Consider the following 16,284-nt stretch of genomic DNA (forward strand, 5'->3'; position numbering starts at 1 on the left):
TGTGCAAGTAGGACGGCACAAAATTTAATTAAAGAATTTGTTGGGGCTGAATCTTAGATTCTCATTCTCTTACGTCAAATAACAGCAACAGGGACTTCCCTGGTGTTCCAGTGAAGACTCCATGCTTCCAGTGCAGAGGGACACAGGTTTGATCCCTAGTCGGGGAACTAAGAACCCACATGCTGAGAGGCATACCCAAAAAGTGAAAAAAAAAAGAAAATGACAGGAACAGAATAAAAAGGGCAACAGATGGAAGAGGGAAGTCGCATGAGCCCCAAAGACCTGGATCTTTATAAAGAGGACACTAAGGTCACCTTTATGTGCATGTTTGTTATTGATCCCAGGAATGGGCAGCACCATAGCCAATGTGTTTCAGCTCAGAGCCTCTGATATTTTAGCCTCACTCTCATAGAAGGGTTCTGAGGAGTGCTATTTACACAGGGAATGGTTCCCCCATGACTCAAGGCATTTACACCCAACAGTAATGTTAAAAGCTGAAGTTGAGTACCTGCAGCAGCTTTCTCCACATAATGAAGCTCATTATAAAAGAGGGACACTTGTTGATATTTTTCTTTTACGACATTGGATATATAGTGCAAAAGCGTTTGCTTTCGGTCCGTTGACTTCGTATCTAAGAGCTGAAAACCAGAGGGGACACAGGTTAGAGTAAAGATGACATCCTCCCACTCAGAATAAACACCTGTGCACAGGAACCCCAGAGGAGACGGAAAACACCCCCACAGGAGAGTCAGCTTGGTTCTCACGTGAACCAGCCCATGGATTATTAAGTGACAAGAGGACTTCATGACCAGGGGATACACCCAACTTCAGAGACGACTCTAAGCACGAGAGCCGTTCACATTTCTCTCCTCACGGGAACTCCTTGTCCCCATCCGCCCCACCGCCTCCCCGGTGCTTACAAGCAGCAAGACTCCAGGCTCTGCTCCCCAAGTAAAGGCCAGAGTGGGGTTGGGGCTGGAACTGGCAGGTGAGCACAGGTGTGCCCTGGCAGGCAGAGGTCCTTTCCCCACAGTCCTCACATCCCACTTGGCCGCTTTTATTTCCCAACCCAAAGCAGATGTGCTCAATGGACTGTGGCCTCCTAGGGGCCAGAACTGAGACTTAATACACACTCCCCATCAAATAACGCCTAGCCCTGGGCCGGGGACTCCACCCACTGCCCCAGAGGCTCCTGTGAAATCATGGTACCCCATACAGCCTGGGGGACAGGGCTCCACAGAGCATTTTCTCTAGTGCTATTCACACAAGTCAGGTGACTGAAAAGCAGAGCACCCTTCTCCATCCAAGAAGGAGGAAAAAAAAATCTTTTTTTTTTTTTAGACAACACAGAAAAATAAAAATAAGCTTTAAAGAATTTCCTAATTCCATTCAACCTCTCTGTTAACACCTGACTACTTCCATTCGGGTTTTTCTTCCATATTTTACTTAAAAATCAAACTGTATAGACAACTTACACCCTTTCTTTCCTAAACATCAAATTACCTATTCCTTTTAAAACTCTTCACAAATATTCTTACACTTGGAGGAGAGCTCATTGGATCAACTATTATTACAGCATATTTAATCATTTCCCCAAATGTCCAATCTTTACATTGTTGCTACTACTAAGTCACTTCAGTCGTGTCCAACTCTGTGCGACCCCATAGACGGCAGCCCACCAGGCTCCCACGTCCCTGGGATTCTCCAGGCAAGAACACTGGAGTAGGCTGCCATTTCCTTCTCCAATGCGTGAAAGTGAAAAGTGAAAGTGAAGTCACTCAGTCATGTCAGACTCTTAGCAACCGCATGGACTGTAGCAGGAGTACTGGAGTGGGGTGCCACTGCCTTCTCTGTTACATTGTTGCTAATTGTTTGCAATTATAAATAAAACAACAGAATCCATACTTCTGACTCCTGAGGAAAGAGTCCTAAAAATGGAAATACTGGGTCACAAGGTATGAGTATTCCTAACATTTGAAGTACCCGCTGCCAAATGGTGTTTCAGAAAATTTGTACCAACTGATCCTCCCACTAGCAGAGAATCTTCATCAAAATATCCCACCCTGCTTCCCAGAGCAGAATCTCTCTGCTTCAGGGTTTAATCTTTGCCAGCTGTTTCATCTCTCATATAACTCTTGTATTTCTTTTAACCCACTCACCAGATCTAAACTCTGAAGTTTAAATCCATAAACTGCTCCTCGTTTACTGCTATTCATATAGTTTCCAAGGGCCAAGATGATCTGTAAAGAACAAGAGAAAAGATTAGCCCATCAGGACAGCATCTCAGACACTCCCCAGCCGAGGAATGCAACTGACAAGTCAGCTCTTCCATACGTGCATAATGCGTGAAAGGAAAACTTCACTTGCCTCCAGGATTTTCTTGAGTTTTTGGGACGACTTTATAGAGACAGATGCTGCTATAATTGAGTGCAGTTGCTAGATTCCAAGTCAAAGGAAAGAAGGGGGGAAAAAAGACACGTTAAAAATGGGGAACTCTAACTGAAAACTAAAAATTAACACAGAAGAAAATAGGCCTTCATTTAGAACTTAGAGCCTTAATGTTGAGATTCTATTTTTTCCTAAACATAACAAATTTAAGTTGTCCTGCTAGGTCTTAAATAACTATCGCATCACATGTAAGCTCTTCTCTAAATAGGAAGCATTATGAGAACTAGCTTATCATAAAATCTGTAAGCAATGAGACTTAAGAGTTAGGAGTCAACAGTGTCTTTCAATAGAATTCAATTCCTTGCCCACCATCTGTAATCATGTAATACAATTCATATTTTTAAATCAATGGAGCTAGCCAAGAACAAGAACACAACAAAATAGCAAAGAAATACCATCACTGTGCAGAAATTCTCAGAATACATGCTACTATAATCAGCAATTAACAAACATTTATTTAGAAACAGAACAGGGAAAGAGCTATTTATGATATTCATAAGCATCTACCAGTTTAACACAAAGGAATAAGAGATGGTTGGCTATTATTTCTACATCACCACAGTGTATTGTAACAAACTTCCAAGGAAGAAGACTCCCGTGGTAAATTTAATGCTTCCAATGGAAGCCAATAAGCCTGTTCACTAAAGATATGAGATCATTTTTAGAAATGAAATTACATTTTCAGTCTTGCTAACCCCAGCCAGTGGACTGGTACTTTGAGGAGGGAACCAAATTTAAGAAAATGATTTTCCTTGTTCTCTGAATTGAAGTGTCATTTGAAATCCAAAGGACATTTGCAGACACAGGAAACGGCATTCTCTGGGGGAAATAGCCACATAGAATAGGGAAATTCACTGTTTTCAAATTTACATGGCATACACAGTGAGAAAAAGACGGCAAAAATGAAAAATGCCATCTCTAAAGTTCTGGGAAAGCATGTTAGAGTCCACGACATGAAGTGCAATTCTGCGAGAACCATAAAAGAAAACAACAAAAAATTCTATCCCTTTGCACCCCTCCATGCCCTTGCCAGAGCTGGGCCACTCACAGGAGTCAGCATTTGAATGCTTTCAGCGAAGTTCCCGATGAAGGCCATGATGGTCATCTTCTGCATGAGCCTCTCAATTTTACTGAACTGCATCATGAACCGGTCTTCATCCGACAGGTTTTCCAGGGGCTTCCGTTCCCGCTCATAGAGCCGAAGCACTTTTACCTCATTCTCAGTTGGCAAGAACCTCATCAGACATTCTACAAAGTCTACAGGCAAGGTCTTCAAGTCAAATCTGAAGACAGAAGTGAACGTGCCAGTGTTAGAGAGAGAACCTCCTCCCCGTCTGGTCCAGCTCATGCATGAGCTGATGTTTACAGCAGGCCAGTGTCTACAGATGTGCACATGCCCCGGGAGCTGGCTCCTGACTGTGCATCAAGGACCTTCACTGGTCCTTCCTGGAAACCTGGAGCACAACTGCCACACTCAGTTTTCAGGCTATTAGTAGCCCTAAGCCTCTGGAAACCACCAATAAATGACAGGAGGAAAAAGCAAAAGGAAGGCTGAACTTCTGGTGGTTAAGCGGTTCAAGGACATTTTTAAGGCATGTGAAATACTACTAATTAAAGAGATACAAATTATATGCATGATTACAGAATATCTGGTGAACTCTGTAAACTATTTCAATCAGACCAGCAAGTCTGGGATATTTTTCCTTGTGTTTAGGAAAAATACATCCAAATGCCTATAATAAATGGATGTTTCGCTTAAATGCATACATCCATTTAAAGAATACCAGCTCTTTGTAGACATATGCTCAATGTGAACTAAAAGAAGTATGTGCTACAACCCCTGTTTTATTCTCTGGACAAACTCTGTTCAGCAAAATAAGAGAATTACATTTAATCATGACAAGCAAAATAAATATAGATTAAAAACCATAATGCATATTAGGTTTCAGCACCAGAAATCAGAACAGAATCGCTGATCAAAATTTATAAAACATCAATGACAAATTAGTTCCTAAAACATCTAATAACATCCTTATCATATTTGAAAGTTACCACAAGTGAAAGAGTAGAAAGATTCTTCTCACAGAAGAGTAAATAAAACCAATGCCATCTCTGCAGTTCACGGATTAAAAAAAAAAAAAAAAAACTTGGGGTTAAAATGTTCGGAAAGTGCTAAGGAGCAACAGGAATCACATTCCTATTGTTATGAATTAAAATATGCATCTGTATCCTATTTGCATCTGGCATTGAGTTGAATCATTCCACAAATGCCATCAAATTTGTACTCAGCAAATCTGGATAAAATTCAGATACTCCACAGAAAACTGACATTTTCTCCCTTTTCTTATCATCTGCAATACTTCTCTCAACTTTCCTTTTATGTAGGTGTTGCTGTCAGCATATATGAGAGCAGAACAAGATAATAAGTGACACCACGATCCAACTGGTTGTTCTAAGACAGTTACTCATTCTAATACAGCACCCCCAAGGGCCATTTCTGGTCCGTCTTTTTATCCCAAATTCACTAGGATATAATCTTCCTGAATGCCCTGAACTTACACATGAATAGCTTTACATATCTCTTCAGCAGTCTTTCCAGCTTTCCTTAAAGTGATGGCAAGATTTTTAGCCCTATTTGCTTCTAGTAATGTCACTTTGCTCGATCCTTTCTGCGTTATCTTCTGTTTGCTTGAAGAAAGATCAATGGCAGGACCTTGGGCTTTTGTCTTAAATATCTCCTCAAATTCATCCACATTTAAATCCTGGGGGTGGGGGGAAGAGGGATGAAATAAGCAAATTAGATTATACTTAAAAATGAAGTCAGGAAGCCACAGTTTGGATAGTCTCTTAAGCATCAAAAAGGTTACTTTCTCTACCATGTATAATACTTGTTTTTTTTGGCCACGGCTTAACTCTATTTCACTATTTGGACAACTGATTCCAACCAGTTAATTCAATTGCCTTTCAATTACTGGCTTGTAGGGATGGCCAGCACAGACCGAAGCTATCCACCAAACCAACTAGTTGGTGTGATTATGAGTCCTTTCTTATTCACAGTTCAATAAAAGGTTTTTATGCCCTTTTATAAATTAAGGGCAGAGATTGCGTCACTGTTGTCACATACAGTGAATATGTTCAAAACTATTCCACTTTAATGTCACTTGTTAAACGCAGTTTTAGAACCACCTTATAAAAGAGCATTCAGTTTTATTCTCCTTTTCTTCTTTTACATCAAGACACTTAAAACACTAGCTTTTTGAAATGTTCCGGTTAACACAGCACCCATCCTGGCTTTGCTGCACAGAGAAGGTCCCTGGTTTCTAACCAATGAGAAAGATACCTCCAGAATTCGTTCGTCATCAATTTCGTTGAAGACTGTGCCATTGATCTGGTTTGGCTTCAGGGCAACCCAGTTAAAAACTGGCATTCTGAATTTCGTCTTGATTGGCTTCTTAATTTTCACAGCTACAGAGGTCAGAGAGAATGCAATGAAGATTCCACCAAGACCCTTGAGAACAATCAGACAACAGTCCTCGCAGATGACACTCTAACCCTGGAGGAAGACTGGCAAAAGGTGGCCAGGTGTTTTTAAAACAGAAAATGTCACACAACGCTTTGGCCAGAGCAACTTGAGGTCTTCATTTGGCTGACTGATACAACAGTGTGTTAAAGAGGCCTCAGCCCTGGGCTTTTCACTTGTATTCACTGTTTTAATGTAGGCAACTGGATGGCTGAAATACAGCCACAGTGTCAAGACAGTGCTTAGCACAAAGTGTCGGGGAGTAAAAATTATTCTTCATGTTATTAGACAGCAGAGAGGGCAAATACCCTGTGTCACTTGGTTTGACATGCGTGAATATGACTGTAATTCTGACATCCTAAATTTCTGGCTCTTGAACATTTATTAAAAAAAAAAAAAATTCTTCAACAATTAGAAGCTGCAGATAGTATCTGCCTAAACCACCAGGAATGAAAGGTCCAGAAGGCTGCCTTTCAGCCACAGCAACACAACCCTACGGATGATTCCAGTCACAGGGATTATACTGGCTGCTGAGTTATTCCGAACAGACTAAGGGCCGTGCAAGTCTCCAAACAGAAAATGTGTAAGAAGACAAAAAGGGTACTCAGAAATGGGGGTTTGCGTTGCTTTTGTGATAAGGGCTGCAATCTCTGCCCCCTCTTTTGAGGAGCAACATCTCCCCAGGAGTCAGCTACCTGCAACTAGAAGGTAAGAATGCACTCATCAAAAACACTGGAAACCTCTTAATAGAGAGGAAGGGCTCTATCTCTGAGGGGATGGGGGGTGGAGGGGTGCTAACTCCTCTTACTTTGGGGAAATAAGCTAAAAAAGATAATCCACTAAAAATTCCATTAGTTAACTACACAACATAAAGAAGTCTTCCTAAACCAACTAGCTATAAATATTCACCTTCCAAGGCTGTCTCAGGATGCACACCACACTATTAGGGAAGGGAGGGAGAAGAAGAAGTTCAGTCAGTGCAGAACAGAAGAAATGTAACACACAAGTGGGCTTTTACCCGGCTGCCCGCCTGACTGTAATAAGGGGGACAGACAGTGCCTCTCGTTCCTCCAGAGTTACGAAGGCCACGGAAACAGCAGGAATGTCATCTGACAGATCCACACAGAAGCATGCAGGGACACAGAAACACAGCGTTCGCCAAACCAGGCCGTCCACCCCCAGATGCGACACCTTAGTCCCCACTGCCTGCTGGTGACCATGTTTGCCAGTGCTGCCCAGGAAGAACCATGTCTACAGGGGCCGAAGGATCAGAACTTCCTCTAGTCTGGCGCCTCAACAAGGTTCAGGGAGAAGAAGTAGGGGCTGGGGGGCAGGCTGCACCTGCCTCTCATAACCTGAGACGGCCGGGTCAGCATCACCTGTTTCTATCATCCCTCCAGGCCGCAGGACACTCCCTACAAGTCACTCCACGGGCAGCCACCCTACTTCTAACTCAGCAAGATTAGGAATAAGCCTGAGATCAGAGCACAGGCAAAAAAAAATGTTCTCTTCAGAAAGGCTGTCCTGACCCTGAGGAGTTGGGGAAGGGGGGATGCGGTCAGCAGAGGAGGGGTCATTAGGTGACCATGTGCATCTTGCTCCCAGGGTTCTGGCTCGAGAAAGTGGCTGTGTGCGTGCTGGGGGTGGGGTGGGGAAGTGGTGGTGTTCCATGGAGACAGCCGGGCCCCAGGCAGAGGGGATGTCCAGCACCCAGCTTGCCCTTGTGGGGAGGAGCTTTTTTCCTCCCGCTCAGGATCAATCTAAAACCCTTCCAGAGCTGAGGCCCTGAGATCCAACTATGAAGATAAAACTAGAAAACAGTCCTCTGTCCAAGGGGAAAGGAACATGGTGCCTGAAGTCCAGGATGTCTGCCTAAAGGGCCATAACCTCTTCTATAGATTCAACTAAAACACGGGTAGCCCTGGAACCACAACTGCCAGCCAGCACCGCGCCTCCCCACAGACACAGAGCAAATGTAATGGCTCGACGGGAGATGGGGGATGTCACGGCACAGTGTGACCCACGGGGACACAGGGCAGACACTCAACACACTCAGGGAGGAGCAACCTACAGAAAAGCTTGATGGGCCCGTCTTTTGTGGAAGCAGAGAGAACAAAGAAAATACAGAAAAAGAAAATTAGATATGGTTAGCATCCAGCGGCTCAGCAGTTCACATACTCTTAGCAGAGAATTCCACACTTCTGGGACACATTTCACAAGGCAGCACAGAGCCAAAAACTCATTTCCTTTCAGGCCTGCCTTAAAGACACCCTTACTATTGGTTTTTTTTTTTAATAATTCTTTTTTAGAAAGAGAGGAAAAGATGATTTCATTACAGTGGTCCCAAACATCCATATTGACCTGTACCAAGTATTCCATAAGATCTGAATAGTTTTTTTTAACGAAAAAAATAATCAGTTGAACTCTCAATTCTCACTGTGAAGTTCGAAAACACATTCTTCCAAAGAGACAGCAAAGGTTCCATTTACAGACTACCCAAGGGCCTGTCATCAATGATCTGACCGAGAAACAGGAACCAGATTGATCCAACAGGTTTCAGGAGCCAGGCCTTACACTTTGAATGCATGCTTCACACTAATAATACTTTCTCTATAAAATGCAAAGAAAAGTCAACAAGATAAACTTAGGGACCTCCTCCTGATCCCCTGACTTGGTCACCAAGAAGATATTTGCTGGTTGCCTGCTGAAGAACTAAGACACCCAGTTTCCTGTAGATCCAGGAGCCTAGCGATGTCACAGGCTTCCCGGGAGCCTTTGGCTAATCATCTCAGCTGTCTCCTGGCTCTATGGGGACATCCTGATTCTGTCTCACTTCCTGGTGTCAGAAAGAGCGTGTTACTGAACACATTGGCAAAGCGGCCAGTAGCCCAAAGCAGCCCACAGAATGGGCTACAACCACTAAGTATTAATGGTCAAATTAAGGATGAGTAAAGAAAAGAGATTAAAGGCCTTGTAGAAACCAACTGAGCGACTTGACTTTCACTTTTCACTTTTATGCATTGGAGAAGGAAATGGCAACCCACTCCCGTGTTCTTGCCTGGAGAATCCCAGGGACGGGGGAGCCTGGTGGGGGGCCGTCTATGGGGTCATACAGAGTCGGACCCGACTGAAGCAACTTAGCAGCAGCAGCAGAAACTGCCTGATGCCAAGCTATCAAAGACTCCTAAGGATCTCATTGTCCTTACGTCTTGATAAAGAGAACACCTTATAGCTGTTTAGTGGATGCTTACGGCACTAAGGAGGAGTTTCTTCAGTCCCACATCCAGTCCTTCAAACTGCACAAGAAGGGGACAACCTCCAAATGCAGCAACCCTGGCAGGAGCCGTGAATGATCAGCTGATCACAGAGTCTCACTGTGAAACTGAGGCAAATCAACAGAGCCGACAAATTGCAGAGATGAGGTAGGAGGAAGAACCCAGGCAAAACATTTAACCTGAGAGGCCGAGACTCATTCAGCAGGGAGCCCTGGACCTGCGCGCCTCAGCCTCTTGGCTCTTCTCTCGGCCACAGCGGTTTGGAGGTACAAGTCGGAGCCCAGGTGAATGGAAGTGGAGGGGGCACCGCACGTTAGGTTCTACCAGAGAGAAAGGAAGCAGAACCAAAGGAGGGACGCCGGGGTGACACAGCTCACGGTGAGCGCTCCTGGTGCGCTCATCCCCAGGCCTGGGTGCACACGACAATCTCAAGCTTCCACAACATCACCGAAAACAGCCTGTTGATGGAACAGACTCCTGCGGTTTCTTAAGAGGTTTTCTGTTTGCTTATGTTTCAAAATCCAACAGTCTCATTGTGACACTTTAACTTTTGTCCTTCAGAAGCAATAAAAGTTCTACAAGAAAGCAGTGGATGAGGAAGATCTTGAAAGGTTGAAATAAGTCACTGGTTTATTGCCAACACGACTTTGAACAGGCATCTTGCATGACAGTTTTATATGAACAGGGGTGGAAGTAAACACCACAGATTTGATGTAGAACAAGTTTGTTATGGGTGGTTTGGTGGCGTTGAAAAGGGCTTTAGTCACTAGGATGAATTACTCCTAATGACCGGCCAGTCCAGCTGCCGATGGCACAGGCAGGCTAAGAGAGGGAGGCTAGGAGATCGCCTATAATTAAGACTGTCGTTTAGACTTGGGGCAAAAAGCTCTGAAAACCACTGCAGCCTTGGAAATCAGACCACTAGAGTGCTAATTCATTGGAAATAAGAGACCTTACGAAGGGACTGAAACAGATGAGGAAGCAGAACTATCCAATGTTACAGGGATGGCTCCGCAACGCTCAGAGCAATTCCAAATGGCAGGGAAACGCTCTGACTGGGAAAATGGCTTGCAGTATTTTAGAAAAGAGTAAAAATTCCTTTCCATGAGTCAAAAATAAGAACTTAAGATTTCAAGACATTAGAGTAATGCTCTTGCTCTCAAGCCACACTGGCCCTGCCTTACTTCTGATGTGCAAGGAAACCCACACCCAGTCCTGGCAGCAGGAGGACCACGTGCATCAACAGGAAGCATCTCAAGGCAAGAAGATACTGCTTGTGGGACATTTCCCTTCAAAGCTTAATTTCACTATAGTAAATTGTGATGTCCTCAAATGCTCGGAAGAAATGCCTGGAAGCCCACATCAGGCAGTTACACAGAAAGGCATCTTCCTCTTTCGCAGATGCCACTGAAAATACCTTCAAAGAAAAGAGCCGTAAGCACTGGAAGCACACATGCTGTCAGAGCTTGGATGGTCCTGTTTCCTGAGCCCATAAAGATCCCTAAGAGGGTCACCTGTCTCTCTTCCCTTCTCTAGGTAGAGAGAGAGAAGGTGGGAAGACAGTGGGAAACTGGAACTTCCGCAACAAAGGCTATTGAGAGAAAAACGCCACCCCTGCGAGACAATTTCCCCTGTAGTGGCTGTATCAGTAGAAATGAATGGTCTTACATTAAGAGGAGACACGTGATTTCAGAAGAGACCTGGAATTGAAAAGAATGCCTCTAACTCTCTGGAGGTAAGACAACTGACTCTCAGTATTAAGTATCTGGTTCTTAAATTTCTGCTCTTACCTGCTAATCCTGAGTTGAAAACCACCGTGGGTGAAGATGTCCCGGGCAGCGGGGGTGCAGAAGGAGGAGGTGGGGGTGGTAAGGGAGGAGCAGGCAGGGTCTCAGCTGCAGGACCTGGGAGAGGGGGCGGGGGAGGAGGCGGGGGTGGGGGCGGAGGAGGTGGGGGAGGGGGAGGCGGGGGTGGTACAGGTGGTGTTGCTGGACCATTTTGCACTGACAAAAGAAAAGAAACAAATGGGCTTTCAAAACAGAGGAATGGTTTCTCCTGCAACATGCCATGTGCACATAAAGGAACTGAAAACAAAACACTGAAAAGGATAAATGTGGTGGGTTTTTTTTTTTTTTCAGATTACAAAATGTCCTCAGTGACAAATGGGGAGTATTCTACAACATATGAAATGAAAGACTTACAACTTTAATCTCAAAATGTAAACAGTTCTTAAAAGTAAATAAAAGAGCATGCACACAAAAGCAGACAGAGGACATAAATTAACAGTGGGTAAAAGAAGACATACAAAGATCCCAATACGACCTCAGTTCTCCTGCCAAGGCTTCTTACCTGCTTCAGGTGCATCTGACGACAGAGGTAGTGGTGGGGGAGGGGGAGGCAAGGGTCCCGAGGAGGAGGCCCCCATTACTGGTCCCATGAAGTTACCCACTGCCACTTCGGACCCTGTGGGCAATGTGCCAGAAGCCACGACAGGGAGTATGGCGATGTCCCCATCCCCTTTCTTCTGAATTTTAATGGTCCCTTGTTTCTCCAGCTCATGAATCTTTTTTTCTAGGGTAGACTGTCTTTGAATGGCTTCTTCTTTCTCTTTGACCATTTTCCTTAATGTGTGAACCTGGGTATTTGCATCTTTGTAGATTTCCTGCAAAAGAGGCCATGGTCAAGAGTTTGTCTTCACATGACATCCATATGTATTAGCATTAGATTGGCAAACTGAAGGTAAAGAAAATGGAAAAAAAAAAAAAAAAGAAGAAGAAGAAGAAGAAAGGAAAAGGATACTTCTATCTATGGAATTCGGCCAGAACCTGTAAAGTCTCATTGTTATCAACTGTTCACTGGTAATCCATGCAATGCATGCATTCTAGCAATTGTTGCTGTTAACGTAGTTCTTTCCTTTAATAAATACAGCCAAGTCAGTTTTCCCCACAGGTGAAGAGGAAAAGGGCAGAGGTAATCCAAAAATAATTTTATAGTTGACTTGGGAATATCCTGAGGGTATTCTGGTAGTACAGCATGTTTTCCTTTTAGTTCTGTTAAAATTCAATTGTAACTCCTAGATACATATCAGCTAACAGCAGACAAAAGGTCCCTATATCAGACTTGGATAGAAGTCAGACTGGGATTAAAAATCTGCAAATCATGGAATAATCCAGTCATGAGTAACCAGGGGCTGACTGTTTTGAATGGATATCTCTGGCCTTCACAATGCCCCCTTGACCAAGCTCAGTCCAGGACAGCAATTGTTGTAACATTTTCCCTCTGGTAATGCAGTGAACAAAACAGTCCAGTGCTGCCCTCCACTAATTACTTATTTCTGTCTAGGTTCTTAGCAGAAAACAAAGAAGTCACGACTTTTAATTCAAAGGCTGTCCTGGTTCCTTTTCTAAGGGGCCCACAGAAGCTCCAGTGAAAGGGTTTTATGGAAGTCACTCTCTGGGCCTGACTCACGTGCTCTCTCACCACAAACCTCTAGCAGGCAGGGAAACATTCTTCACACCCTGTCTATTATTAATAATCTGAGAGTCTGAACTTGAATTGAGTCCATATGCTACAACTTTGTCTCAACGGTATGCCAGAAAGCAAATTTCCTAGAGTTAACTGTAGGACCTGTCAGAATATCAAGCAATGCACGTAGACATGATAACCATCGCATAAAATGTGCCATGTCATTAACAGGGGCACAAAAGCCAGCCATTTGCCTAAAAGCCTTCCAGGCATTTTGGTGTTTTTATGTTCAAACACATGGATGGTACCCCATAAATACCTAACCTGTAAATAAAAACAATGCTAAAGCCAGGCAGAACAACTGGGATTATCTGATAATAAAATGGATTTATTTTACTTTTGCCTTTTTTCTCTCTTTTTTCTTTTTTTTTTTTTTGGTGAATGCCAGTAGGTCTTGCCTGTGTTGTGATTTCACTGTTTCCAAGGCAACCACCAAATCTGGTTTCAAGCAGAAGCAAAGCAAAGAAATACAAAGAAGTGCAAGGTCTAATAAAAATAAACAAGTGGCATGAATTAAATCCATGCTGTGTTTTTCTTTTCAACCAAATGGGTGATCTACAGAATCCACTCAGACTTGTCCAGATGGGAAAATATTGTTGCTCCCAAAACCTGTGATAAGGAACTAGTGAACCCCTGGTATCTGACTGCACACACATATGAAGACATACTCTAACTATGAGTTACTTTCAAGTTTCACCTCTGAAATGGTTGCAGCAAATACGCTACACCCATGCATCCCTCTGCTGTGACCATGTGTGTGTGTGTGCTAAGCTGCTTCAGTCATATGCGACTCTGCAACCCTGTGGACTGTAGCCCACCAGGCTCCCATGTCCATGGGACTCTCCAGGCAAGAAGAATGGAGTGGGTTGCCATTTCCTCCTCTTGGGGATCTTCCCAACCCAGGAACTGTACTCATGTCTCTTGCATTGGCAGGCAGCTTCTTTACCACTAGTGCCACCTGGGAAGCCCGTGACCATATCAGGGTTCTGTCTCCTAGGCTGAAGCCAGAGCTGGTTCCCCACAGTGCCCACTGGAGCAGCTGCCACCATCACACTTACTCGAACCACATCCAGCTCCTTGTTCCTCTGCATGAGCTGCTTTTCCAGTTCCACAATCTTGGACATGGCTTCATTCTCTGTGTCCTGCAGTTTTTCCGACAACTGTCAAGTTTCGAGAGGAAAGATTTGTCATGACACAGGATCATTCTGACCAGGTCCTCGGTTTTCAGACAGCAGAGCTCAGAGACATGAGGGGCCCCTCAGAGTCCTGCACGTGTACCCCAAGTTGTTTTCTGAAATTGTTAATATTTATAAGATGGTCCTGAGTACAAACTTGTTTCTAACAGGAATTCATTTACAAGGGACCCTTAACAAAACTCACATGTCAGCTCTTAGTACTTCCACATACATAGTGTATCAATCTCCATTTCTACAGGGGCCAGCAAGGGTAGAGAAGAGTGGGTGAGGGAGGTGGACTGGTCACCTTTCCCTCCCTAAGAAAGGGCTATTAGGCAAGAGGTTTTGAAAACTGTTGACTGAGAAAAGTTGGTTCTGTTGAGTTATCGGTTGAAAAAATACCACTGCTTGTTTTGACCTAAATTATCGCAAAAATAAAAGACATTTTGGACATGCTTAGTTGCTCAGTCGTGTCTGACTCTTTGTGACCCCATGGACTATAGCCCACCAGGCTCCTCTGTCCATGGGATTCTCCAGGCAAGAATCCCGGAGTGGGTTGCCATTTCCTTCTCCAGAGGATCTTCCAGACCCAGGGACTGAACACATGTCTCCTGTGTCTCCTGCATGGCAGACAGATTCTTTACCCACTGAGTCACTGGGGAATTTCAATAATAAAAGTCATTTTGGAGGGGTAGTTCAAATAAACAGGTGGTTACTACAATAGCAGACTATTTAAGCAGGGTCATGCAGTGCTGGCTGAGGCTTCAGAGAAACATGGGATGAGCCATCAAGGAAACAGTTACTACATAAGGCTCTACAACTGGGTGAATTCTGATTCCTTACATCTCACTGAGAATAATAAGTAAAGAAAATCAGAGAGAAATGAGGAGGAGGGAGAGTGGATTTACTGCTGTCCAGGCTCAGAACACAAGATTGGGGTGGTCAAAAAGTTTGTTTGGGTTTTCCTGTAACATCTTACGGAAAAACTCAAACAAACTTTTTGACCAAACCAATACATATTTTGAGAGACGAGACAAAAAGGAAAAAAAAAAAAAAAAGGAACAGCCTGTAAATTCTCCTCCCAAGCAGGTGCCAGGTGCCAACTGAGTCAGCACAGCACTTAATAAAGGGAAGGGTTTTGGCAACCTGACCACGAAAATTCCCCTTTTCAGACAGATGGGGAAAAGGGAACAATGACATGGAGCACACACATATGAAGACATACTAGGAAATGCAGGGGAAAATAAATGGACTGTTCAGAGAGGAGAAACCACATCTCTCCAAAGAGACACAACTCATTTCACAATCAAGGGCACTTTCAATCAGAATTCAGCAAAAGAATTGGTCTTCACAATGTTTGGGTTTTTAAGAAGTACCATATTCCTCTTCATCATACTGAGGGGATACTCCTTGAAAGAAATGGTTATGTGGGAAATTTTGCTGATTTCCTTGAAAATGCTACTGTTGTGATGAATCTATTTAGAACCTAAGGACCCATGAGGCAGAAGGTGAAGACCCACATCATAAGGTCACTGGATCAGCCTGTACATGGCTTGCGTGGACACATTTGGTACAAGGTACTCATGTTCAGAAGAAAATACTTCACCAAACCGAAATGTTTGAGGTGCTTTTCCTCCCAGGTAATGCCAATCTTCTTTTTTTTTTTTTTAACACCATCCTGTAATGCTTCTGTGCTTGTAACTAAAAGGGAAATCTGGATGCAGCAGAAAACTGAGCAGTGAATGAAGGCAAGGCAGTGAGTTTCACTTAGTTGTAAGTAGCACACCTGCCTTCTTTGAAAGAGCCCAGAATGGCTTCAGGTTGCTTTCTAGCTTACATTGCAGCTCATTCCCAGACTCCACATCCTTCTGTTTGCTGTCATAAAAGCCATAAAGCTAACATCTACTCTGCTTTGCACCTAGCCAAAACGTTAGCCAGTTTTCCTTTTCTGAGAGGTAGTTACATGAGAGATGTTTTCTTCCAGTTCCTCCACCCTCTCCAAGGCTGCATTCTTGGTTTCGGCATCCTCCAGAAGAGCTCCCACATCAAACACGTTGTCCAGGTAAGCCTGAATCTGTACCTGCAATTTGTCACTCTCCGTGTGCTTCAGCTTCTAAAAAAAAAACAAAATGCAAGAGAACACGGAGTTAGCATAACTGTCAAATAGAACATACTTACCCAACGGCCTGCATATTTTCGTTTGTTCCTTCCAAGAGAGGGTTTTCTATCTCATCCTCCTTAAGAGAACTCTGGAGTAATCATCTAAGAGGGTATCATCAGATTACTTTCTGGCGCTTACTCTCTCCCAAATATACACACATTTCCCCCTAATCCTTCCTGT

The 16,284-nt window shown here is 43.8% G+C and overlaps 1 protein-coding gene across 16 annotated transcripts in view; it reads right to left on the reverse strand.

Moving 5' to 3' along the window:
* FMNL2 (formin like 2) overlaps nt 1–16,284 on the reverse strand; it is a 328,394-nt gene that overhangs the window by 14,459 nt on the left and 297,651 nt on the right. For 9 of the 16 annotated variants that reach the window (XM_042243862.1, XM_060409919.1, XM_060409918.1 and 6 more), the window contains 10 exons: nt 15,907–16,056; nt 13,827–13,928; nt 11,593–11,905; nt 11,034–11,246; nt 5,789–5,913; nt 5,008–5,210; nt 3,497–3,731; nt 2,368–2,436; nt 2,160–2,240; nt 509–638 (listed from right to left, as the gene is read on the reverse strand). In XM_042243862.1, coding sequence (XP_042099796.1) covers nt 509–638; nt 2,160–2,240; nt 2,368–2,436; nt 3,497–3,731; nt 5,008–5,210; nt 5,789–5,913; nt 11,034–11,246; nt 11,593–11,905; nt 13,827–13,928; nt 15,907–16,056 — 1,621 coding nt within the window. Of the gene's footprint in view, nt 1–508; nt 639–2,159; nt 2,241–2,367; nt 2,437–3,496; nt 3,732–5,007; nt 5,211–5,788; nt 5,914–8,039; nt 8,061–11,033; nt 11,247–11,592; nt 11,906–13,826; nt 13,929–15,906; nt 16,057–16,284 lie in introns of all 16 variants that reach the window. The other 7 variants (XM_060409917.1, XM_042243857.1, XM_042243860.1 and 4 more) reach the window with 1 other exon arrangement.

Source organism: Ovis aries, chromosome 2, assembly GCF_016772045.2.
Source record: "Ovis aries strain OAR_USU_Benz2616 breed Rambouillet chromosome 2, ARS-UI_Ramb_v3.0, whole genome shotgun sequence".
In the NCBI taxonomy this organism is placed as follows: Eukaryota; Metazoa; Chordata; class Mammalia; order Artiodactyla; family Bovidae; genus Ovis; species Ovis aries.